Here is a 24,408-nt window from a genome sequence, read left to right on the forward strand (position 1 = left end):
TATCCCAAATGATGTTTCAGGTTCAAAAGGGAGTGCACGTATTTAACCTCACCCCAGATGGGTGAGGCATTCCATGAAGTATGAACAAATGACCATTTATGTTTTAATGAAATATCCAAAGATACATCAAGTACAGGTTTAAATATAAGAAAAGTTAAACATGAATTCTGTATGAATAGAGTTACGACGTTTACAGCCATAGATAAAGTATACATTTAAAAGACGTTTCCACATTTAATTTTAATTGTAATAATTTTGGTTGCGCCCTTACCTTTTTTTCTAGGAGCAAAAGTGCTACTTTTAGCACATGTTGTCTCATAGTAGACATTATTTTATATTTTAAATATCCTCTTCGTAATACGTAGAGGACGCTACTCTTTACGTTGCAAAAATGCTACTTAATACTGCTTAACTGAATGCTACCAGGAAAGAAACCCCCGTTGGATCGAGTGATGTGTAGCAAGTGATGCATCTATTTTGAACAGTTTACAAACTATCAGTGCAAAAATTGTGATTAATTTGAGACGGTTAGTGAGTTGTGATGTTATCTTATAAATTTTAACAGCACGTCGAAATATGTTGTAAAATTACTTGACTTTTCTCGTAAAACACCAGAGCTAGATGTTTTGTGTCTCCGCCCTGGCTGAACTTCTATCAAAAGGTAAGTATTTGTCAATAGCGAATTTCCCATACTGCTTGGCTTATGCTCAATTTCGTCTCATTAATTGAAGGTTCCACTTCATTTTGTCTTGAAGGCAAGCGTGAAATAACAACCAATATGAGGTTCTTTACATATAATAAATTTAACTAGGTAAGACTTCTTCGTTTGAATTCGTTGAAGTCGGGACGAGTCAGCCTTCTGTTGCATCTGTGGCTAAAGAAAATGAACAAATCAGGCTGATTGTTAAAGAGCCTACGCAAAAACTAAATCAAGATATTATTGGACCAATTAATCAGGAAGGAGTTGCGAAACTTCAACTGGTCTATAGATTTTCTCTTATTCAATGTTATCATTCTGTAAGGAAACACATGTTTTCATTTGCACAGGACAATTTGTTTCCTGTGGCTGACATCCTTAAAGAAGGAAGGATTGGGGGAAGGGGGATACAGGCGAAGAAATTATTGTCCGTCTCAAAGCAGTAGATTTTTTGAATAAATGATGCTCAGAAAAGGATCTGTTCTATCTCATTTGGACATTAGGAACCTAGTTGATGAAAAACAATGAAAGGTACGCTTTTATTTCAAACAGTATTTAAAAATATTCTTATAGAAATAGAAATATCATTTTATAGGCGAGAAAAATTTACCAATTGCGAAGACATTCTACAAATGGCCAAGTCAATCGTTTATTTCTTCCCGTCAGCTGGGAGCTTTATGGCCAAAACATCATGGGTGAGCCGACAAATACAGTAATCTCGCGCCTTAAATGAGAGTGTGTTGACACGCAGCTCATTTTCTCGGTTAAAAAAGTGGGAGAGAAAAGAAGTGTATTGTGTGACACGGCAACTCTGTGAGGGCCGGAAAAAAGGGGAATTATACAATTTTGTTTTTACAACTTAAAATTCAACTAAGAAAATATAAGTAAAAATTAATGAAAATCAGAGCTAAATTAAAGTTAACTCAGTTCCATTTTTTATTAATTCGCGTTTTTCTAGCCCTAGCCGTTCAACCACAAAAGAAGGCCAAAGTGGCCTTATTTGCATAAGGGTCCTCTCGACTTTCCAAAAACTTTTACAACGAACCAAAAGCTCCTCTAAAAATGAAAAAAAAAATTCTAAAAAAATCAAAGGTGTTCTCACTACCTATAGCTATCTACAAACCAAATTTCAAAACTGGTTGAAAAATATAGCACTGAGAGGACTGCAAAAACAGCGTTTTTGCATAAGGTTCTCTCGCGCTTCCAAAGACTTTCGGTAGTACTGTAGATAGGCAATTAGTTCGAGTACCGTACACTTGGGGCGCTAATGATGGTGTTTATCCATGGACTACTGTAATAGAACGCGTGTGCGTCACTAGGCCTACGGCTATAGTGACGCATCACACACCTGAGCATTGCCGGGACAACCCCTTTTCCCTTTCTGCTACCGCCGCGGCTTTTCGCTCTTTTAGATTGCATCTCAAGACATAAATTACGCGCCCTCCGCGCGTAATTCAAATACTATTTACCCCATTTAAATTCCCTTTAAACCTCAATTAAGTCAGTTGACACAACTGTCAACTGACCTGGGGGTGGGTTTTCTATGGGATACTTTTGCTATCGTTTTCTTTATACTATGTCGCAACCTAACTCTTTTCATATAAAAGGGTGCGATATTCTTCTCTTAAACGCCAGATCCTCTTCGTAGTTCAAGTGACCGAGTGTCCCTAAAAACGACCCGGCTCTAGTTGTATTTGGTATTGAAACTATCTTGTATTCGTATTTAAGCTGTGTTGTGTTGTGCCGTAACGCCGATTCCAACTAACTACATCCGAATAAAGGTATTGTCTCCTAGTTTATTATTCTTCCCCTTCATTAGTTATCTGTCCTATCAATTGTAGTTTCTGACTATACACAATAAAACGTTACATTGTGAGCAAAACGCATTATTCGAATATTCATTCCCGTAAGAGACAAGATGCACAAGACGTGTAGTCTCTTACATCTGGTGGCAGCGGCGTCCGAATGCACTCACAATGTTAATGAATAAAAGTATCAGTCTTGAAATAGTTGATTTATTTTCGCGTTGGCGTGAGCAACGCAATTCGGAATCAAGCATCATGACAGAGAGCTTGGTCCCCCCAGTTAAACAACCAAAGTTATCTTTTTTTACGAAAAATTGGAATCTTCAAGCCGCCAGCGACATTGAAAAAGCCTTCTAGATGGGCACGCGCAAAGGCCGCTATTTGTAATAGCTCATCTCTTCTTGCAAAGACTCTTTGTCTTTTTTCGAAAAGAAAAAAGTCTGATTTCGAAAAGAAGATTGATGAATCACCAAATACGACGGTCAAGGAAAAATTATCTACTGAGCAACTGCAAGAAAGCAGGATCATCCGGGCGAGAACATCCTCTCAAATTCAAGATATCTCTGACAGCAACGTCCCAGAAGACCTTATCGAAGTTAAGAATCAGGATATCATTTTGCCAACTTACGGAAACGGAAGCGCAGCGTCCGGAAAGCAAATCTTTGGCAACGGAGACATTTCTGGCAATCGCAATACGTCAGAACTACGACAAAACGCCACCAACGCTACACGACTTGTACATCAATGCTCCCCGGTCGCTTTTGCTATCCCTGATAGGAGTTCGACGCCAATAGCTCCAATCGCAAGTTCAGTTCGTTTTTCCACTCACACTTCTTCACCGCACACCGCAACTCATCTTCCCAGTAGCGTTCTTATACACCCTAACGTCGCTACTGCCGCAGACCACCTTTACGGCGAATCCGAAGTGCTCGTCATCCAACAACCCCGTTCTTCAGTAGTAAACGAAAATATTATCACTTCTGACTTTCGATTGAAAAATATTTTTGAACGTGGCTATCCCAAGAACGCCCAACCTACTAAAGTCGAAGAAACCCCACGTTTTCTGATATTAAGACAAAAATTTCTTGCTGGACTTGACCTTCAGAAGAAGTTTAAAGTTCGTTATAAACAATTTAAAGTCTACGAAGATCTCGTGCGAGAAACTGACAAATATGATCGACGACTAGAAGCAGAAAAAGAAGAATTCAGAAAAAGAAAATTTGCCATAGAGACACAAAATGAAAAAATCAACGCCATCCCGTCGATGTCACGCTTCAACACAGACCCTCCAGATAAAGCCATCGAACTGATTCCGAACGAATACTTGACCAATCGTATTATGGAAATTCTACATCATCTGATCGCATGCCAGCAACCGCCTTTCAGTGCTCATCAAACGTTCAACGCAAATGGAAAAAGAGGAAGACTAATGACATATTATAACTACCGAGCTCCCGAACATCAACCATCAAGCTGTTCCAGCAATGAGGTCATTACATGCGGCTTGGCGGAAGGACAAATGGGCCTAACTGTGTAGACACCAACGGGAAACATGGGTCAGTTGATAGGAAATCCTTGGGTATCGTGAGGTCAGAGTAGATACATTAAAACTGAACAACAACAAGAGTAAAGTATTATTTAGCAAGTTGTATTTTTATTTAATTTCTAGAAAGAGAATTCCTCATTACGACATGATTAACAAAAGATCTCCTACAAAAAAAAGGGAAGCCTGGTTTGAACGTTTTCGGATAGATTTTATTTTAAGGTTATCTTGACATGAGAAAAGTGTCAGATGGATTTACGGTTATAGTTTAGAGGTTAGATCGAAACGGACGTTGCGGATGAATTTTTGTTATAATAGTCTGGAACAAGAGATGTTGCCGGATAAAATCGATAAAACATAAATATGGAGATTAATAGGATTTGGTCATGTGCGTGAGAGGAATACTAATAAAAATTTAGTGACATTGAAACGGCGTTATAATAGGAACAGTTGCTTTGAGTCGTCAACTATAGAATTGTTAAAATTCAGGAGCGAAAGTTTTCTAGTGTTAAACGTTGAATAATATTTTAAAAAAAAATGTATCAGTCAAACCTAAACGAGGCCCTAGGAGCTAACGACCCATCGACCTGCTGGCTGTCTCATCACCAGTTCAATATTTGTTTTCGCCTTTCTCATCGCCTTCCTACGTGGTTTCTTGATTTTCGCACTCTTTTTCGACATTTACCGCAAGCTTCACCGTGCGTCCTTTCGTCACCTGTTCCCGTTCATCATCGACGCCGTGAAGAAACTTTGGATTCTGCATCAGCCGCGAAACTTCAAGATCTTCTACCATCAATCAACCAATTTAGTAGATTACGGGACGTAATCAAAGGGGCCCCGGAGCCATGTAATAGAACGCGTGTGCGTCACTAGGCCTACGGCTATAGTGACGCATCACACACCTGAGCATTGCCGGGACAACCCCTTTTCCCTTTCTGCTACCGCCGCGGCTTTTCGCTCTTTTAGATTGCATCTCAAGACATAAATTACGCGCCCTCCGCGCGTAATTCAAATACTATTTATCCCATTTAAATTCCCTTTAAACCTCAATTAAGTCAGTTGACACAACTGTCAACTGACCTGGGGGTGGGTTTTCTATGGGATACTTTTGCTATCGTTTTCTTTATACTATGTCGCAACCTAACTCTTTTCATATAAAAGGGTGCGATATTCTTCTCTTAAACGCCAGATCCTCTTCGTAGTTCAAGTGACCGAGTGTCCCTAAAAACGACCCGGCTCTAGTTGTATTTGGTATTGAAACTATCTTGTATTCGTATTTAAGCTGTGTTGTGTTGTGCCGTAACGCCGATTCCAACTAACTACATCCGAATAAAGGTATTGTCTCCTAGTTTATTATTCTTCCCCTTCATTAGTTATCTGTCCTATCAATTGTAGTTTCTGACTATACACAATAAAACGTTACATTGTGAGCAAAACGCATTATTCGAATATTCATTCCCGTAAGAGACAAGATGCACAAGACGTGTAGTCTCTTACACTACTTAAGCTAGAGGACGGGACACTTCGACAAATCCTATGTCGGCTACCATTTTTTTTTTGTTACTTTAATGAATCGAGCTTCAAAAATGAGCTAGAGTCTATTAAAATATCCCTATGCGGTAAATATTTAATTTCGGTGATATTTTAATTAGAAATTGACGTAGGTGTTCGTTGGTTGTCGCCGCCTAGCGGTGATTGTTGGTTGACCACTCTGTGATTCTCTGGTTTTGGTTTGGTTTGGTATGATTAGGTGCGTCTGCTATCTGTGATTCTCTGGTGATTCTATGGATTATGTTTGTTTTCTTTCTAAAAACCATGGAAGAGTTTAGAATTCTTAGCGCTAGGTGGAGACAACCAACGAACACCTCTCCCGTCCTCTCAAAATTAAAACGCAAATATCTTTTAATTTAATATATTCACAAGAAATGTGGATTGGAGACTTATAATAGCTTTTTAAATCTCTATCGATTGACCCTTCTTCAAAAATTATGATTAAAAATCCACCCGACAAGCTATAACACGGCGGGATAGGACGAGAGTCCCGTCCTCTAGCTTAAGTAGTCCATGGTTTATCATGCCGGTGTTGATATTGGAACTATTCTAGTATTCTATCAGCTGGAAAACATTGGCGAGCCCGGTAAACTGAGGTTTTGGGGTTTTTTTTTACAGGTTCGTGTTTTATGTTCCCGCAAATTAAAAATTTGCAATTTTTGTTTGACGTTTAGTTGTGCAGTAGGCTACTGCAGTGCCAATGTGCCATACATAACAGGCTACGGTAATTTTTTTTTAACTTCCAGCCTCAAAATCTATGATTTTGTTTACATTTAGAAGTTGCCATCTTTTAATGGTAACTTTTCATAAAATGGAGTCAAAAGGCAATAATAACTGTAACAATAAATAACATTTACTGATTTACATTTGTAAAATAACATGAAAGCGATTTTTTCCACCAGATCGCACTACGGTGGCCGCCGACTAAGCCACTGCTGCCAAATTCACTAATCCACCAATTTATTTGGCAACGCTGTATAACGTACGCTTCTTGTCGGAACGTCATTGAAGTTTGGTGGTTAGTCGGTGAAGTAGAATACATCCGCTAAGGTAAGATATTGTCATTGTTGAATTGACTTGATGGAAAATAATATGTTAAAAGTAAATTGGCGATTTGCATAACTTAAGCGATTTTTCAATTTTCACAGGTTTCTATAAATTTGGATTACGACATGGGTGTTCAAGTGGAAACCATTTCACCTGGGGATGGTAAGACTAAATTTATCCATGCACATTTGTTGTATAGGCGTTTTATGTTAAAGTTCGTGAAGCATTTTTATGTGTTGTTATTTGTTATGTCTCCATTTAACTAATGTTATAACGTTTTTTCTTTGCTCAACTTTACTTCATTTCTCAAAGGGTCAACATTCCCCAAGACTGGCCAGACTGTAGTTGTACACTACACAGGTATTGTCACTGTGTTTGAAGGTTTGTCAATAGTTATTTTTCATCTTCAAATTAGGTACACTTCAGGATGGAAGCAAGTTTGATTCTTCTAGAGACCGTGGATCCCCATTCAAATTCAGAATTGGAAAAGGTGAAGTCATCAAAGGATGGGACCAGGGAGTTGCACAGGTTAGTAGCCAAAAATTGAAGTAATTCTGTAATCACTTTCTAACAACAAATTATCTTGACAGATGAGTGTTGGGCAAAGAGCTCGTTTGATTTGCTCTCCAGATTATGGTATGAATTATTAATTTTTTTTAGGTACTCATGAATTCAAAACTTTTTTCTTAGCTTATGGTTCCCGAGGACACCCAGGAATTATCCCACCCAATGCTACACTGATCTTTGATGTGGAGCTTCTAAGAGTTGAGCCATAAACTCATTTTTAAATATTGTGTGATTTTTAGCCTAATTCAGTTTGCATCTATCAATTTGATAGTTTGCTGATTTTAAATGTGTGAAGGCTTAATCTAGACACAATACAATTGAAAATCCTTGAATGTAATAACATGTACTGATTTTTTCACAAATTAACTTATTGGTCTTCCACATAAATCAAACTGTTGGTTATTTTGATTATCATCGATTTCAACAGATTCAGCACTGGAATCACTATCACTTGTCTCATAGCAACCAATTCCAGGGAGAATTGCAATACATTTCAAGTCATTATTAGGTGACAATACAACTGCAACTGGAGTTTCTAGAATGATTAGAAAAAAGGGGGAGCATGATGTTATAGTTCTTTGCAGTAATGAATAATATTTAAAACATTTACTAACCTGTTCTAGACTTTTTTGAACTGTCTGCTATTTCTGAATTACTAATTGTGTTCTTCCTTTTTACAACACAGGCATTCAATTTACTTTTTTGACTTTCTTTTGACACACCAATTGATGGGAGTAGGGACTGTCCAGATTTCGTTGGCTGCACGATTGACGCAATTGATTTTACTTCTGTTCTAAGCCTTTCTTCATTTTCTTTAGCAACAGCTTTCCTGTACTCTTCTAATTCATCTCTTTCCTCTTGAAGAATCCTTGATTCTTCAGCCAATTTTGTCTGATCAACAAAATCTAAAAACCCTGCTTCATCATCATCTAAGCCTCTGACCAAGTTTTCTATACAATAATAAAAAGCATAGTATTATGCTGCTTTTTAATAATATTAAGTGCTGTTAAAAGCTATGATGATGTTATACTTAGTTTGTGAGCTTCATCCCAGTCAGCTTGTTTTTTGTCCTTTTGTTCTTTAAGCCTTTAAAATTGAAACACAAATGAATTATTTTTAAATTGAAAAATATTTTCTAAGTTCTGATTTCTGCTTTATTTTAATAAAAGTAACTATTTAGTCTACAGACCTGTCAAACAGGGATCGTGAGTCATACTCTTCCTCAGGAGCCTCTGTTTTTATTCAAAAGAAAAACATGAAATAGTTACATATTATATGAAAGTGGTGGTGTAATGCTGGTATAAATTTTTTAGACTAAGAAAATCAGATCGTAGCTTTTCAAGCCATATTGCTTACCAATCAAAAGCATAAATATTTTGCAAAATTCCAATAGTATAGTAAATTTGTAAATAGTAAATAATGGCATTTACCACTAGGATCTTCCGGCTTTCTAACCTTTTCCCATTCTTCCTGTCGGAGCCTATTTACACAAATCAATAACTGATGAGAACACATTCAAGATTCTAAGCAAAACAGTATTAAAAACAAGCACAAATATTTCTATCTACCTCCTTTTCTCTTCAAGCTTACTCTCGGAAATAAAACCACTACTCATTTTCAATAGTTGGATTGTGCTACCAAATCAAAAATTATTTTTAACAAGATGAAAATGTTTAATACCACTACCACTGTACCAGAGCCATGCCAGAGCAGAGAAACAGTCAGGCCTAAATTGCACTCCGGACTCCGGAGTACTCTAGCGGCTCTAGTGTCAAATGGCGCTTTGGCACTCCGGATCTGCTCCGAATCTACAGCATGGATATAGTAATAGCAATATGTGTTTGAATATAATTTGAATTCTGATTTCATATTTACAGTTTAGACTCTTTATTAAAACTCGTAGTCAAAGTTCAAAATACAATCCACTTCAAACATTCAAATAAATTTAATAAATTTGCTTGTAACCGAGAATGTTTAGTTGTTTACAGCTGTAAAAAAAACATCAAAAGGTCCGGTAAGAATTAAAAGGAAAAAAAAGCACATTGGCTTTTGGGCTCTAGATCTTCCCTGTAATCCCTGATAATTGATCGTCCTTTCAACTGATCTACCGGTTAAGAAATGACATTTAGCGTTACAACGTGGATTAGCAAACCTTTCCTTTCAAGTTACCATCACTTAGTTAACAGCGGTGTTTGCAAAATATTTATATCTGACATCATTTTTTAGAAATCATTCGTGATTGTATCACTATAAAATCTCTCGTATGTTTATGCATGCCTTTCTCCACAATAAATGTAATGTGTTTTAAGTAAGCTAGAATAAATGAAATTTGAACAAAAATTTCCACTATTACGTATTAGCTTAAAATTGACAACATTTTATACATTTAAAATCTTGATAAACATTATTAAATATTATTTTCCGTCAGTTTGACCTGCCGTCCTTAGGAATTTGAACGTGTGGAGTTTACCCAGAAAGGACAATAATTCATCTCAACGCCGTGACTGCAGGTTGAATTGACACCCCAATTGACGAATATCATAACGAGACCACTTAGAGACATAATTATTCCGAAAAACGCCATCAGTAGAGCAGGAAGTTTACGCCAAGATTTCCACGGGCTGGGCTCCAGACGTAAGTAACAGATTGCTGGAAGAATGTACGCTAACGGGATAGCGGCAAACACTCCCTAAATAAATGAAAGGAAAATTCAATTCAATTTTCGATTAAAAAAAATAAATAAAAATGTTTTACACATTTTACTCTTACATTGAATTCCAAGACTATGCTAAGACAGTCGGTAGAAAAAGAAATCAAACACGTTGCGATAACAAGTGAAAACGTCACAATGATTTTAGGCAGAAAATTATTCGTGCCGGTGAAAGATCCATCTTCGTTGGTCTTCCGTTCCAGTAAGGTGCTCATTATCAAATCACGTGCGACGAAACATTCAATAGGTGCTGTAAGCAGAATCGTCAAGCAAAACATAATTCGGGCAGCGTTCATCAAGTGGTCTCCGCGACAATAATTTTCCAGTAAATCGCCTAAATTCAAATTCAATTTTCAACCATTAAATATAAAACGTACGAATAAAATATTGGAAGATTAAATCGGCTGTGCTAGTATATGCTATCCCTTCAAACGACAGCTGGCTATACCTTGTACGAAGCCAGTGAAGGTGGCGTAACCGAACAAAGCAAAAAATATTTCAATCAAAGCCGAGGTAAAAACTGATGCGTGTGTGAGTCGAGCCCAACGAGACTCTGTTGGTTGTTTCAGCGAGCCGTACAAGAGGAAAGTCGAATGGTGGCACATGTAGGCGAATGAAGCGATGGCAACGGCTTGCGTAATGCCGGGTTTTGCAAGAACCCAGGCATCGCTTGATTGTGGTCTGTGAATGAAACAAATCGGTATTAAGCTAAATCGTAGATTTGTGAAGTCATTTTTACTCATGGAGAACTTACACGAAGGGTCCGAGCGTGAACAAACGAAATATGATGGAGAAGAGGACAAATCCGGTGACAATCAAAGAGAGGAGCGAAACCCTTGCAAATTTAGCCATGCCATCGCAAAGAGATAGCGGAAGCGAAAATAACAATGTCCTGTGAATATTTTTCAAACAACAATTGAATAAATTGCAATATCTTTCTATTGAAGCACCTTTAGTGAAAAACACCTATAGTCCAGGCGCTTTTAGAATCAACTAAAGGGTCTAAAGAATAAATGAAATTTTATTTTTGCTTACGTGAGTGAGATAATTAGCTCCCTGCGCCCAAAAATACTGCCACTTTCCAATCCAACGTAATATATAATCACTTTCGTTATCGTATCTCCTACAATAACGTTGTAGCTGACCATAGCTGAGATTAAAAATTGAAAACGTAATTTCGATGGGCTGCATTAACAAACAACGCCCCAGCCATGTATATTACCAATGAAAGGATAAACAAATTGCAAGATGGAGAGTACTGTGTACCCGACTTTTCCAAATGCAGCGTTCATTACTCCTTGATATGACTGAGTGCCCGATATGCGGCTGGCTTTAATTAGGATAATTAGTGAGTAATCGGTAACCTGCAACGATAATTTGATATTTAACATTGCAATTATATCAATACATGCTATAATACTAATATTTCTTATGGCGTTTTTTTTTTTTAATTAATTTTGAGAACATGTTTTATGTTAAAAAAAGGTAAACTTAGTGAATATCGTTTTTATTTAAAAATACTTTACCACTCCTAAGCCAAGAATGAGGATCAGTCCTAGATGCGAAGAATATACAAAGTGTTTTTATAGCACAGTAGTTATAATATATACAATTACACGTACGATATTCAGATTTAGGTTAGCTTAGGTATGGTTGAGAAACAATTATTATTTATTGAAACAAGTGTGCTCTATTGGAACTTACCCATAAGAATTCCTGCTTGATTTAGCTGAATTTAAAAAAAATATATAATAATAATATATTGACGAAAATTTTTATTAAGTAATTATTCGTTATGTAAATTCATATTCAATTTACCGCGTACGCCATTCCTAAAAAAGCACAAAATATGTCGATCAAATGAAATATACGTAAAAAAAAAGGATAAAATGTTTTTTAAGTGTGATTACCAATAATTCCACTGCCAACTATTGAATTTACATAATTGAACGAAGCCGCTAAAATCGAAAGAAAATTGCGAAATTTATTCATTTGATATCAATGAATCATTTTCTAATTTTAAAATGTCAATAGTTATGTGCTGGTGTCATTGCTTACCTGGTAAACTGCTACCGTCTTTTTTCGTTTCTTCCTCTTCCTATACAAAGAAATCAAATTAATAATTTTCATCTGAGTTTTTCTATAACAAATTATGATAATAACATTCTTACCGCATTTTCAAACTGGTTTTCAGGTGACAGTATGCGTTTCCTCTCTTCGTCAAACGTCGAATCACTAGCCTCCATGATGTGTGTACTAACTTGTTGAATTGACGTTCAAGAGTGTCGAAACGTCAACGAGCCTATGACACAAGGAAAATTGTACCAAATTAAGCACATTATCTACCTCTAACTGGTGAATTAAATGAACTGTAATACTCAAGATATTTAAATTCTGTTTTAAAATGTTAGTACTTACTAGTACGATCAATCGCAAGAGAAACTGCTTTTTAGATGAGATCCCACTTGTTCCACTGCGATAGAATCTCACACTGCTTGAACGTTCCTTATGGTTTTACGTAGAAAACTAGCGTATGCGCACGCAACTGGCGACCGGAAGTGGGGAGTGCGATGAAGGTGGAACCCAGTGCAAATCGATAACTCAAGGGGATCACGGTATGGTAATCTCCGTCTGCCGTCTACGAGGCCTCAAATACATGCGCAACTACAAAAAAAGCAAAGGATGTGATTGGGTACTTGAGTACTTTTTTCACGACAAGAAAATTTGAGAGGTTTCTGTTACGAAATCAGCAGCTCAAATATTTATCTCCAGACAGTCAAACACCCAAAAACCGCCCAAAACTGTCAGACATCGTGCGGAATTGCAGCGAAAGGATAGTTATTTTTAACACCCATTTATTAATATCCGTTTTAACAATTGAACATCAAGCCGTTGTTTGAGAAGAAGCAGCCAAGGCTCCCGGACGATTCATGCCCCACGAGAGGTAATCCGACTTGGTGGCAGCCGTATATTCGTCCACCAGACTTTGAATGACGTCCCGCGAGTCGTCCATTTCGTCCAGACTGTCTTGAAACATAGCTTCCTTGCGGAACTGATCAAGGAAAGCTTCTCGCTTCCTCAATTTATCGAACTGCTGTAGCGTCCGTGCAAAGAGCTGACGTGTCAACAGGAGAAAGTATTAGTGACGAGAAATAAATGTTTGCAGATGAAGCAAAGTAGTCTAAATCTATTTACAGTCGAAATGCTGGTGTGGTTGGCTAACATGAGTCCGGATACGCGATGCGATGTCGTGACGTATGGCGATTTGCGTGAAAGAGCCACTTGGATAGAAGCCGGACCCCAAGGGATGAACTGAGCGAGCTTTCGTTCACGAATTCTCTGGAGGGATTTGTGTATCTGCGTTGGGTCTACTTCTCCCTATATAGCCATTAATTTAAAAACAAAAAATATATATGTCAGAATGATCTGATTTTGGAAAAAGAAAATGGGTTTACCTGAATTATGTTTAGAATCGAAGTGTAACAATGCGAGCCATTGCGGTCGGGCGTTGTGGAGACCATCATGTTTTGAGGCTGCAGTAAACGTCTCATGACGTCCAAAACTGTCGTTTTTCGTACAGATGTTTCCTGTTGAACAACAGTTTAAAACCACCCGAATCTTGCATCGTTCATTCATAAAATCGTTTCACCTCATGATCATTCGTGAGCGGAGTGTAGCCTGTCATTAGGAAATGAAGCCGAGGTGTGGGAATGAGCGGAGCGACCAAGCCTATGAGGTCGTTATTCATATAGCTGGGATATCGCAGTGTGGCTGTAGACGCTGACATGATGGTTGACACTAGAGAGTTTATCTGTGTAAACGATGGCGTTTCGATATGAAGTCGATCTGTGGCGATGCGATTCAGAGCTGTGTTGTCCAGAACTACGACGCAGTCGGCGTTCAGAGTTAATCGCTTTAGAGTCAATAATGAATTGTAAGGTTGAACGACAACATCGCTATTCAACGACAACAAGGACATTCAAGTTAGCCGGTTAAAGGTATTACATTTTTTTGTTATTCTTGTTTACCTGGATTCAGCTAGATTTGGAAAAACGCTATACGTTTGTACTAATTTTTTGGGGTAGCGTTCCGATATTCTTTCTAGCATGTAAGAACCCAATCCAGAACCGGTTCCTCCAGCAATGGAATGACAAAGTGTGAAAGCCTGTCGATCGAAAAAAGTCATTTACTAAATCCAAGGATGAAAGCGACGAGCCAAAAATCTGATAGTTTTATTTTTATTACCTCGAGATTTTCACTACCTTCTGCCTCTCTGTCAATAATGTCAAATATTTCATCAAAAAGTCGTTCACCGTGGCTGTATCCAGAACCCCAATTGTTTCCTGCTCCTCCACCATGTTTGGATAAGTAGATATTTTCTGGATTGTACAACTTTAAATAAATACAATATTCATCAAATTGGAATATTTCTTTGTAGCACAAAAGCATTTGAAATTCATACTTTGGCATATGGAGAATTCATTATTGTGTTTATGACACGTGGCTCCAAATCAAGCAGGACAGCTCGAGGAATGTAATGCTCATCATCAGCCTGAAACAAATGAAAGAAAATAAAATACAGACAATCCATATGACAGAAAAAAACAGAAACAAGGTATGAACTTATTTCCACTTTATTCATATTGGACCTTTATAAAAGCCATAAAATCATTTGATGAAATGACAAATACAAGACCTGATAGAAGAAAACATCTTTCCGATCAACTCCTTCTGTTGCAAAATCTTCTAGTACTCCTTCAGAACTGATTCCATGTTCGGCACAGAGCTTCTTCCAGAACTCGAAACCAACTGTAAATTCAACACATTTTAAACTATCAGACTGTGAAAAATGCAACTACAAGCTGTCAAAATAAAGTAAATGATTTCAATCTTTGACTTAAGATTTGCTGAATAAACAGTGATATACCAACAGCAAAAATAACTATAATTTTTTAGTCAAGTGAGTGATGGCAATCTTTCGTACTTTGATTTCCACATTGTCCGAGTTGTAAAGTAATGACTTCACTAGGCATTATGTCGTTAAAGAATTATAATATCCTAGTTTTTCTTGGAATCAACAGTAAGTTGATTTTCTTTTTAAACGGACAACAAAACAATCGAGCAATAATGTTGAGCTAGAGCCAGTTTAGGCGGTTAACAGAATATAAATTTGGTCTAGTGGGACCAAGTGGAAAAAATAGTTTCCTAGCGATTCGCAGCAAGTCATCAAATATTATTTTGATATTTAAAAATTTACTTTTTACATGGGTTTCAATTTATAAAATAAACTTATTCACAAACATTTTTTTTTAATTTCAGTTTCTTAAACAAAACATGGCAAATCCCAAATCTTTGTGACTATTTTTTAAATATATTTCAGAATTGGCCGCTACGTGCCTCTCGAATAGCACAACCGTTTTCACACACACACAAAAACGCTTTTTTCGTGAAAAACAATTGGCCTTTTCGACCAAGTCAGAGTTGCGTACAATTATAACAATCTCACGCTATAGCCTTTGGTTAAAGAATTCTCTACATACTCCAATCATGTGATTACTTGCGCACCAATTTGTCCTCGACTACTAGGCTATGTCTCAGTGAGTTAAAGACGGGCTCCCATTGGTTAAAAAATAGCGTATCCCTACTTCGTTTAGGATTTGGATTTTTTGGTTACAATTATTTTTGAATCTGCTCGTTATTTGAAACCCTACCTGCTGGTTCGATTTCTAGATGCCGTGGCTATAAATTCAACCTTTATTTATTATTTACCTGTTGGATTGTGTTCGTCAAAAATGGGCAAGTCGTTCGTGGGTGCGGGCGCTAAAGTGCGAGACTGAAGTTCGGGGTCCCGGGTCCCCGCACTGGGCAGATATTTCCCCCAAAATGACAGGAGCATCTTGTTTTTTATTAGGTTTTAAATCAAATCTAACCTATCCTCTGAATAATTAATTTAACGTTCCAACTTACTGACGAGCGTTGCAGTGTAAGATTCTCCACTCAACTATATACCCTAACGTTAAGTTATTCATAGGCCTGTCATGGGCGAAAATTTGGCGGGGTTCAGATATTTTCGGTGATATATTTAGGTAACAACCATGTCAAACTGAAAACCACCCACCGTTATTATTGCAACCAACAACTCATCTTTCCAGTCAGAACCAATACAGAAATCTCGGTGGTAGTCGCACTCAGCGTGTCGATTGTTTTACGCAGCGAAATTGCGCATTCGCTCTGAAAACAGGATGCGAAAATTTGTGAGACATCTCGAAAACCAATTCAAAAAGATCCGTAAATAAAATGCTTATTACTATACAGTAGAACCGAATGATGTTTATTTAAAAAAAAAAAGAAAAAGAAATAATTAATAAAATAATTCACGATTGATTCATGGATGCGAGCTCGGCCAAAAAGTAAGTTAACGTCAATTCAAAGATGGCGCACTGACAGTTATTTTGTTTTTGTTTTGTTTTTCAGCAGGGAAAAAAGAAAAAAGTCAAGCACCAAATAAAACAACACTCGTGGCTGCGGAGAGGTAGTTAATGTCGAAAACGGTTTCTCTATTCTCGACTGCGGGGAGACGAAGTGTTACGACCGTGTCTGTTTTTTTTTTTTTTTCTTTTTTCTTCTTTTTCCCCTTTAGTTTTATTCCGGCAGTCTTTCTTATTTTTTTTTTCCGAAATACATTTCGAAAAAAAAGAGACGGACAAAAAAAAAAAAAATAAATCGTACGCCCATCTGAGCTTAGGAATGCATCCGTTATACGAGAAAAAAGCGACGCTCGCGGCGGCGCCGTCTCCGCTCCGAAACTGAAAGAAAAAAGACGGAAAAAAAAAGAAAGAAAAAGAATCATAATCCGCAGCTATCCAGCCCGAGCCTATATAATACAACCTATAGCTAGCTCTCCCGATGGTTGAACGCGATATCCAAAAGCTCCTTTTCCCGCGATCTAAGCGATATATTGCGATGCCTCCCGTCGCGTTCGTTTTGTATATTTGATGAGCACGGCGTTCACGGCCAACTATATATGCGCAGAGAAACATATATATCTATACATATAAGAGAAGACGACTTATGGGGATAGAGACAGTGTGCGTATATTTATTTCTCCCGCCAGATGAATCAAATCGAAACGGGAAGCTTGCACATCTTTCGTGTCTTTTACACAACATAAGTCGATTGTGTCAATGAAATATTGATAAAAGGCAAAAAGAAAAGAAAAATGCTCACGGCGTTGTAATAAATAGTAACTTGAATTTCCATTCAATCAATCGGATAGAACCTGCATGCAGCAGTGTGCGTTCCCTTTTGTTTTATTATACCAGTTCTGCTCTGAATTTTGGTTTTAGCGCAGAGGAAGGCAGCATCATTTCATTCCCCTTGTAAGGGGACATCCAAGAAATGAATACCATCAATCAACGTCACTCGTCTGTTCTAAATAATCGAAGACGGTTTAATCGTTCGTAATGAGAAATGGGTACACGGTACAAAAAAAGTAGGTATCTCACTATCTCGCATGGCAAATGTTATTGTTGTGTTAAGTATATGCCATATGGCGCTGTTTTTTATATGCGTTGTATAGTATCTTCTGAAGTTTCTTACAAAACAATAACAATTAAGAGTTAGCATTTGAAAAACGTGCCGCCCGTTTCTGTGTATGAATGGCGTAAATCCACCGATAATCGTGAACCTATGTTCTATAGGTTAGACCTATAATGGTTTATATGGCACGTTTTTAGTGCCATATGTAGCACCTCAACCCAGTACCTCAACCCTCAACCTCAACCCTCAATCTCAACCTCAACCCGACACCTAGCTATTTACCGGCGCTATTTTTTCAAGCTATTTTGTCAAGCTATGCTGACATCTAGCGGAGGGAGAATTAAGCGACCCCATGGAGTGTATAGAGCGGCGTTTCTCACTCTCTCAGAGACGCCAGCGTCAGCAACGGATCAACGGGATAATCACGCTAATGTATTTTTTATTTAGCGCGTAAATAAGCAAAAATTGCTTGGCGTAAGCGTAAATTGAACGTAAAATTAAATATTCAACAAATCAAACCGATATTTAGCGGGATTAATCGTCATTACCGATAATATACGGGCGCTGCCGCTAGCGTCTTGTGCCCCCATGAAAGGCCTTACTTATAATTGCCTTATTTATAATTCCTCTAACGATTTTCTTTGATGAATATTTAATTTTGCGTTCAATTTACGCTTACGCCAGGCAATTTTTGCTTTTTTTGTGAACATGACGTGCTAGATTAAAAGATTCATTAGAGTGATTATTATTCGATATTCCCGTTGGCGCTGACGTCCAGCCGCTCTATGATGGCGCTCGATGACGGCGTTTTCAACGACTTCTGTTTAAACTCGGTAATAGTTGGCATTATATTTTCAAATTTATTAGAAATGAACATTATTCTCTACTTTTCTAACCGTGGAATGACGCGCGAATAAATGAACAATTGTGAGCACTTTAGATATCGCTAAGGATGAATTAGATCTAAGATAGTCATCCCGATTGAGTTGGATGTTTGATTAATGTTAAGGTCGATAATTCAAGTTAAATTTAATTAACGCCGTAATGAGCGAAGTAAGCCAATGCACTGTTGAAGTAGCATTGAGATTTACCGCTACTTCGGTAATAGATCAGAATAGTTGAGATTTGGGAACATCACCCTATCTTTCTCGTAAACGATAATGAAACGAAGAAGTAATTGAACTATATCGACTGGTTACTAGTAAAGTGTACTGGCATAAACGCAATCCATTAGCTTACTATATTTTTAACACACATATTTAAAGGGAAAGTTTGTTTGTATATATAACATGCCATATTATAGAAGTACACTGTTCATTATCTCAAACACACGGAAGCCTCTTCCGTGTGTTATTTTTGTAACCAAAAGTAAGGACTTGACTAAACGGACACACGTTGTACCGTCTAGACTGCGTAACAGGCGTAACATCAAATGAATGAAATTGAATTCCTTCCGACTTTTACCGTTTTGTTCGGATTTTTCAATTTCATAAGTCTGAAAGTGACACTTTGGGATAATGAACTGTGTTCTTCTATAATATGACATGTTAGATATGCAAATAAATTTTCCCTTTAATTATATGTGATGAAAATATAATGAGTTAATGAATTGCGTTTATGTCAGTGTATTATACTAGTAACCAGTCAATATAGTTCAATTACTTCTTCGTTTCATTATCGTTTTCGAGAAAGATAGGGTGATGTTCCCAAATCTCAACTTTTCTGATCTATTACCGAAGTAGCGGTAAATCTCAATGCTACTTCAACAGTGCATTGGCTTACTTCGCTCATTACGGCGTTAATTAAATTTAACTTGAATTATCGACCTTAACATTAATCAAACATCCAACTCAATCGGGATGACTATCTTAGATCTAATTCATCCTTAGCGATATCTAAAGTGCTCACAATTGTTCATTTATTCGCGCGTCATTCCACGGTTAGAAAAGTAGAGAATAATGTTCATTTCTAATAAATTTGAAAATATACCGAGTTTAAACAAAATTTTGAATGTGGCAAGTTTTTAGTTGCATTTCTCGTCCCCCCACCCAGCTATTAAGCATCACCCAACCTGGTAACCAGCTATGCTATCCGTCCCCCCGCTATCACCCTCGACTATATTTCAGCCTAATTTTTACAAACCTTATGGCCAGCTTTTGCTGCCATTGGTACTATATATGGTAATAACGTTTTTAGTAACTAAATGCCTCGCACTTGACTGGACTTTACCAGACACTTGACATGGGGGATTCATTAGTCAATTTGCTGACGGCATATTATTTCCATCTTCGCAAAGAAAATGCAAAGTTAAACAAGATTGATTCAATGTTATTTATTTATTCTTATATTAGCCTACTTATTTTAAATAGACACTGTACTGGAAATCAGCTATTTTTTTTTTATCTTATCCAATTTTCCATATTTTGCATTCAACATAAAACATAAAACGCAATTACAAATGCAAATCAGAAAACATTTATAATAGGGCTTTGCATACTTTTTATTAAAAAATGATTTGAACTGTTGCGCAGATTTATTTAAATAAAAAATCAACTGTGGCTGTTATTTATTACAATGCGTTCCCACACTTTGTCAAAATGGCCCTCGGCTTGCCATCACTAGCGCTCAGTTGCGCCTGTTGCAGCTCGCTGTTACAACAACTGGGAATTCCGTTGAATTCAAGCTTAATTGATCTCTTGTAACCCATTCCAAGATTCACAGTAGATTCAACTACACTTTTTTTTATTATGCATTTCCATCTTTTTATTATGCACAGAAGGGGTGAAATATCAAGTGAATAAATTTCAACTGGAGCACCGAGGTTCTCATAGCGATAGATCCGAGAAATGTGGGAGAATCGGGGTGAATATTGGGGTGCAGCTGCATTTATAACAGAATTTACATATTCACAGCAACTATATAGGCATAGCAGGGGGGGGGGGCAACATACAGTGGCGAATTTAAGGAGGACTCGCTTACTAGTAGGCCCATGTAGTAAACGACTCTTCATGTTAAACATTCAAGACTTTTTGTTCTCTGTAGCCTCAGAAAACCACCAGGCCATAAATAAACGCAAGAGATATATTCGATTGTACACTTTTTTCTCCGTCATTCAATGGTGGGCCTAACGATTTTTGCATACTAAGGTAGTAATATTATGAAGGGGGAAAAGGGGGAGTTAAAATGGTTATAATGTTGGAAAATGATATGCTGAGCGAGAGTATCTTGATTTCTTTTTCAGTTACATTATTTTTTAATTTTATTAAAAAAGAAATCCGTCCGATAAGAGAACTGACGGTTGCGACGAACTCAATTAGCAAGCTAAACTTTTGTTTTGATTAATCAGCTGATAAAATCGTGCTGCTGGTGGACACCATCACACAAAAATCGGGCTTGTACGTCCCCATAAATCTTCAACTGGACCAACTCTCTATTCACCATGCAGAACCTGTTTGACAGTTCAGTCAACTGTAATCATTCTGACTGGACAGCAATTTAATTATGCGCAAAATATACTGATGTTTTTTTTTTACTGATTATTTCATCATTTCAATTTTCTTTATCATTTTGAAAAAGCCAATGGGTTTATTTCATCGCGAATGATTTCTGTTGGCACAGTCCCTTGCATTCAACTCTCTCCCGATTGATTCTATTTGCCAGGACCATTGCATCCAACTTGTTGGTCAGTTCATTTTCCCTTCATTCTTCTAATATTTAGATATTTCAGCTATATATACAGTGTAACGTATGTAGCAGTTGTCGTTTCTGCATAGATAGCTCAAAATCTCGTTTCTTTTTATCATTTTTTTCTCCCTATACAACTAAACCTCCTTCGTCTTTCCTTATTTTCTTCTTCTTTATTTATTTATTTTTATTTTGTATTTTTATTTTCTTTCTCTAGATACTTCTTATATGGTCATCCACATATTTTCCCTCTGGCTTTCCTTTTTTTTATATATATAGTGTATACGCGTGTATATATATATTTTTTCTGTTCAAAATCTGTTTTCTTCAAACCTGAGAGAATCTCTCGGTAATCAGACACACACACACACACACACACACACACACACACACACACACACACACACACACACACACACACACACAGCCAAACGCAAAAAAGGCAAAACTTCTAAAAAGGAGTTTAGGATACTTTCTTTTCTTTTTTTTTCTGTTTTTTTCTTCTTCTTTTTCTTCTTCTTTTATCCTCTCTCGCGGTCGCCTTAAAGCTACAGATGGAACATTTTGATTGGTGGCTGGCCTTTCGGCGGGACTGGAGCGTTCAACACTTTTTTCTTCTTCTTCTTTTTCTTCGTTCTTCCCCTCCGTCCTATCCTATTCAATACGTCCCAGAACTCAGTTGCTCAGCTATATTCAAATATATAACGATCAGGACCTTGAAAAACGAAAAACTTTTTTTCTTTCTTTCTTTTTTTCATGTCAAAGACCCGACGAGAAAAACGAAGAATTTCTTTTATTTTATACATTTGCTTTTTTTTTTATTTTTGCAAATGCCAAGTGGAAATTTAAAATTTTGTGAAAAATTTGATTTTTTTTTTGTTTTCAGAATTGGTGAACAAAAAATTTTTGAAAAAAAAAATAAATAAATAAAAATGAAAAATAAGTCAAGAAAAAAACTTTTTAGATTTATCTTAGCACATGTCAGCTTCCGGGCACTTGCCAATTTCTTTTAAAGAATTTCTTCAACCGCCCAACCCACACAATTAAGTTTTTCAACAAAGCTCGGAGAGAGTAGCTATAGCCTATAGTAGGATATATGCATGTTCTCGCAAGTTGACGGAATGAAGCAATCAAGGAAGCGGACCATTCTGAGTCATCAGACTAGATTTAATTTCAAAACTGAATTCATTATTTCTTGTTTAACAAATTTTTCTAAATCTCCACGACTTGTTCTAAATTTTCGATTTTTATATTCAAATCAATTAAAATTTATATTAAAATCAAACAGTTGAAATGCTCTTAGGGACGAATGCATAAATAGCCTTACTGTATAGTATAAGGTATACAGGCCTATAGATAGGCTGAGGAGAGGCGGAAAAGAACTTTATTTTTTCTCACGCGTGATCGGCCGTTGGATGTATTGAAACGACGAGGGAATTTCAATGATCAATGCAGTTAGTGCCGTGTTCTAGTACAGCCAGGATGACAATAAGCATGCAAAAGAGCTTTCTGCTTTTCCATCCTACAACATATAACCATCAGCAGCAGCAGCAGCAGCAACGACGACGACCGACCCAGCAGCGCTCGATGAACTGAGAAGGAAAAAACCGTTAAGCCAGAATAAGAAGAAGAAATATGCAAATGGTCGCGTAATAATAGAAAAAAAAAGGGTTGCAAAGAGACGCTGCTGGAGAAGAGAGAAGGATGGGGCACCCAGTTTGAATATAACGTGACGTATGGCGTAGAGAAGTACTACTACGGAGCAAAGGGAAAAAAAAAGAAAAAAAAATGATCAGGTAAGTTGCATATTTAAAATATTCGATGCCGTATGTATATATATGATGTTTCCCCTTTGCGTTCTGGGCGCCATTGTCGTGTCATCGATGTTAGTTAAAGCCTTTTTTGTCGGTCTTCCCTCATCTATACGTATAGTATATATACATCCTCCACCTTCTATTTTTTTTTTCTCTTCTTCTCATTCTTTTTCCCCCCACCACTATAGATGTGTACACTCTCTTATCCGAGGATATGCAAACGACCGTATGCAAAGGAGCGCGAGTTGAGGGCGCCACAATGGAAACCTTTTCTTGCCGTTTACAAGAGTTATATACCACCAGACTGTATTTTTTGTTGTTGTATCCTCTCTCTCACTCACTCTTCCTTTTTTTTCTTCTCTTCCTCCTTCCTTCTTTCATAGATTTCCACTAGTGACGGTTGGGTGTGCTGCTGAGGCTGGTGAAAAGAGAAAAATGAGAATCCCACGTTATTTATAGGAATTTATGCGTGTAACGTTATGTACGCGTACCACAAGGCATCTGCATCGAGAGTTGAGGCCTCTATAGTTCTCTCTTGGCATTTGCATATAGTAACGATTGAACGATTTCCCATATCGTCGCTTCAAACTGTGTATATGGCCATTTCAATATATGCCTAGACACACGCCTAGACATGTACCGCTACATGTAATACACGTAGACTCGTATTATATAGTATTCCCCAACTGATGTAGGCTAATTAAAATGATGTTCGTTAGTTTTAATCGTCACCAACTGCTGGCAATGTGTAATATTAGTCGGATCGGTTCTTTTTAATTTCGTATACTGATTATAGAAACCAACTGCATTTCTTTTGACGTCTATTGTGTGTATTATTACTATCTGCTGTTGGGCTGTTGGGGCTGCCTTATTCCTTGTGAAAATAAACTTTTCTGCTGAGCACTGGCCGATGAGATTCTCGGAATACAAGGGCTCACAAATGAGGCGCTATAGTCAATCGCTTCCCAGAATTCCGCAGCATCCTCCCTTTACATCACCTTTTCGTCGTACAAGTCTAAGCTTTCAAAAAAAAAAGAAGCTAAATACTACTCAGTTATAAAGCACGTGAATACTTTTTTGTCAGACTTTTGTCTCTTTTGGAATGGTTCTGCCGCCTTTCCGTCGTAATCGTAGCCGGTTGCGCAATTTTGCGCTGGGGGATGAATACATTATATTATACCCAAAGATCGCTGGACGTTTAATCAAAAATCTTTTTTCACAGATTAATGCAGTAAAAAAAAAATAAAGAAATTATTATTTTATTTTTAAATGTCCGAGTCCGATGTTGTCATCGACATTCGAATAAAAAAATTTTGGACACGAATTTATGGTTTTGATTGAATCATAAAAAAATACTGTATCAAAAACTAGGATTTTGAATTTCCCGCTAATGATGTGCTTTTGTTTTGTTAGCATTTCATTGTCCTTATGACACGCGTAATAGTGAAAAG

The 24,408-nt window shown here is 37.2% G+C and overlaps 4 protein-coding genes across 4 annotated transcripts; 1 reads left to right on the plus strand and 3 right to left on the minus strand.

Annotated features, from left to right (window-relative positions):
• Nucleotides 1-6,498: 6,498 nt before the first annotated feature.
• On the plus strand, nt 6,499-7,547 carry LOC124320978 (peptidyl-prolyl cis-trans isomerase Fkbp12-like). The gene is made up of 6 exons (XM_046783892.1): nt 6,499-6,646; nt 6,745-6,805; nt 6,956-7,003; nt 7,059-7,171; nt 7,234-7,279; nt 7,334-7,547. The coding sequence occupies exons 2-6, from the start codon at nt 6,769-6,771 to the stop codon at nt 7,417-7,419; spliced, it is 330 nt and encodes a 109-aa protein (XP_046639848.1). The 5' UTR covers nt 6,499-6,646; nt 6,745-6,768; the 3' UTR covers nt 7,420-7,547.
• LOC124320977 (PSME3-interacting protein-like) lies at nt 7,523-8,951 on the minus strand. Its single transcript, XM_046783891.1, has 7 exons — nt 8,905-8,951; nt 8,779-8,844; nt 8,641-8,690; nt 8,400-8,442; nt 8,241-8,296; nt 7,825-8,160; nt 7,523-7,745 (listed from the first exon to the last, which is right to left on the minus strand). The coding sequence occupies exons 2-7, from the start codon at nt 8,823-8,825 to the stop codon at nt 7,573-7,575; spliced, it is 705 nt and encodes a 234-aa protein (XP_046639847.1). The 5' UTR covers nt 8,826-8,844; nt 8,905-8,951; the 3' UTR covers nt 7,523-7,572.
• A 129-nt stretch (nt 8,952-9,080) lies between these two features.
• Nucleotides 9,081-12,665, minus strand: LOC124320976 (putative sodium-coupled neutral amino acid transporter 11). Its single transcript, XM_046783890.1, has 13 exons — nt 12,339-12,665; nt 12,092-12,222; nt 11,979-12,018; nt 11,831-11,878; nt 11,739-11,752; nt 11,625-11,649; nt 11,447-11,475; nt 11,143-11,284; nt 10,956-11,070; nt 10,675-10,812; nt 10,369-10,601; nt 9,980-10,254; nt 9,081-9,899 (listed from the first exon to the last, which is right to left on the minus strand). Exons 2-13 carry the CDS (start codon nt 12,164-12,166, stop codon nt 9,654-9,656), a joined length of 1,380 nt encoding a protein of 459 aa, XP_046639846.1. The 5' UTR covers nt 12,167-12,222; nt 12,339-12,665; the 3' UTR covers nt 9,081-9,653.
• A 93-nt stretch (nt 12,666-12,758) lies between these two features.
• LOC124320975 (tubulin gamma-1 chain-like) lies at nt 12,759-15,088 on the minus strand. Its single transcript, XM_046783889.1, has 9 exons — nt 14,905-15,088; nt 14,617-14,729; nt 14,383-14,472; nt 14,166-14,312; nt 13,949-14,085; nt 13,570-13,876; nt 13,376-13,507; nt 13,116-13,298; nt 12,759-13,035 (listed from the first exon to the last, which is right to left on the minus strand). Exons 1-9 carry the CDS (start codon nt 14,951-14,953, stop codon nt 12,805-12,807), a joined length of 1,389 nt encoding a protein of 462 aa, XP_046639845.1. The 5' UTR covers nt 14,954-15,088; the 3' UTR covers nt 12,759-12,804.
• Nucleotides 15,089-24,408: the final 9,320 nt, after the last annotated feature.

The sequence above is a fragment of the Daphnia pulicaria genome, chromosome 1 (assembly GCF_021234035.1).
Source record: "Daphnia pulicaria isolate SC F1-1A chromosome 1, SC_F0-13Bv2, whole genome shotgun sequence".
Lineage (NCBI taxonomy): Eukaryota > Metazoa > Arthropoda > Branchiopoda > Diplostraca > Daphniidae > Daphnia > Daphnia pulicaria.

Coding starts and splice junctions, on each gene's coding strand:
- LOC124320978 (XM_046783892.1), top strand. CDS start 6,769: ATGGGTGTTCAAGTGGAAACCATTTCACCTGGGGATG. Junction 6,806..6,955: donor AACCATTTCACCTGGGGATG/GTAAGACTAAAT, acceptor CATTTCTCAAAG/GGTCAACATTCCCCAAGACT. Junction 7,280..7,333: donor GATTTGCTCTCCAGATTATG/GTATGAATTATT, acceptor CTTTTTTCTTAG/CTTATGGTTCCCGAGGACAC.
- LOC124320977 (XM_046783891.1), bottom strand. CDS start 8,825: ATGAGTAGTGGTTTTATTTCCGAGAGTAAGCTTGAAGAGAAAAGGAG. Junction 8,691..8,778: donor AAGCTTGAAGAGAAAAGGAG/GTAGATAGAAAT, acceptor TTGTGTAAATAG/GCTCCGACAGGAAGAATGGG. Junction 7,746..7,824: donor TTCAAAAAAGTCTAGAACAG/GTTAGTAAATGT, acceptor TAATCATTCTAG/AAACTCCAGTTGCAGTTGTA.
- LOC124320976 (XM_046783890.1), bottom strand. CDS start 12,166: ATGGAGGCTAGTGATTCGACGTTTGACGAAGAGAGGAAACGCATACTG. Junction 10,813..10,955: donor GAGCTAATTATCTCACTCAC/GTAAGCAAAAAT, acceptor AAATATTCACAG/GACATTGTTATTTTCGCTTC. Junction 10,602..10,674: donor TTCACGCTCGGACCCTTCGT/GTAAGTTCTCCA, acceptor TTTCATTCACAG/ACCACAATCAAGCGATGCCT.
- LOC124320975 (XM_046783889.1), bottom strand. CDS start 14,953: ATGCCTAGTGAAGTCATTACTTTACAACTCGGACAATGTGGAAATCAA. Junction 14,730..14,904: donor CGGACAATGTGGAAATCAAA/GTACGAAAGATT, acceptor TTGAATTTACAG/TTGGTTTCGAGTTCTGGAAG. Junction 14,473..14,616: donor AAGATGTTTTCTTCTATCAG/GTCTTGTATTTG, acceptor CATTTGTTTCAG/GCTGATGATGAGCATTACAT.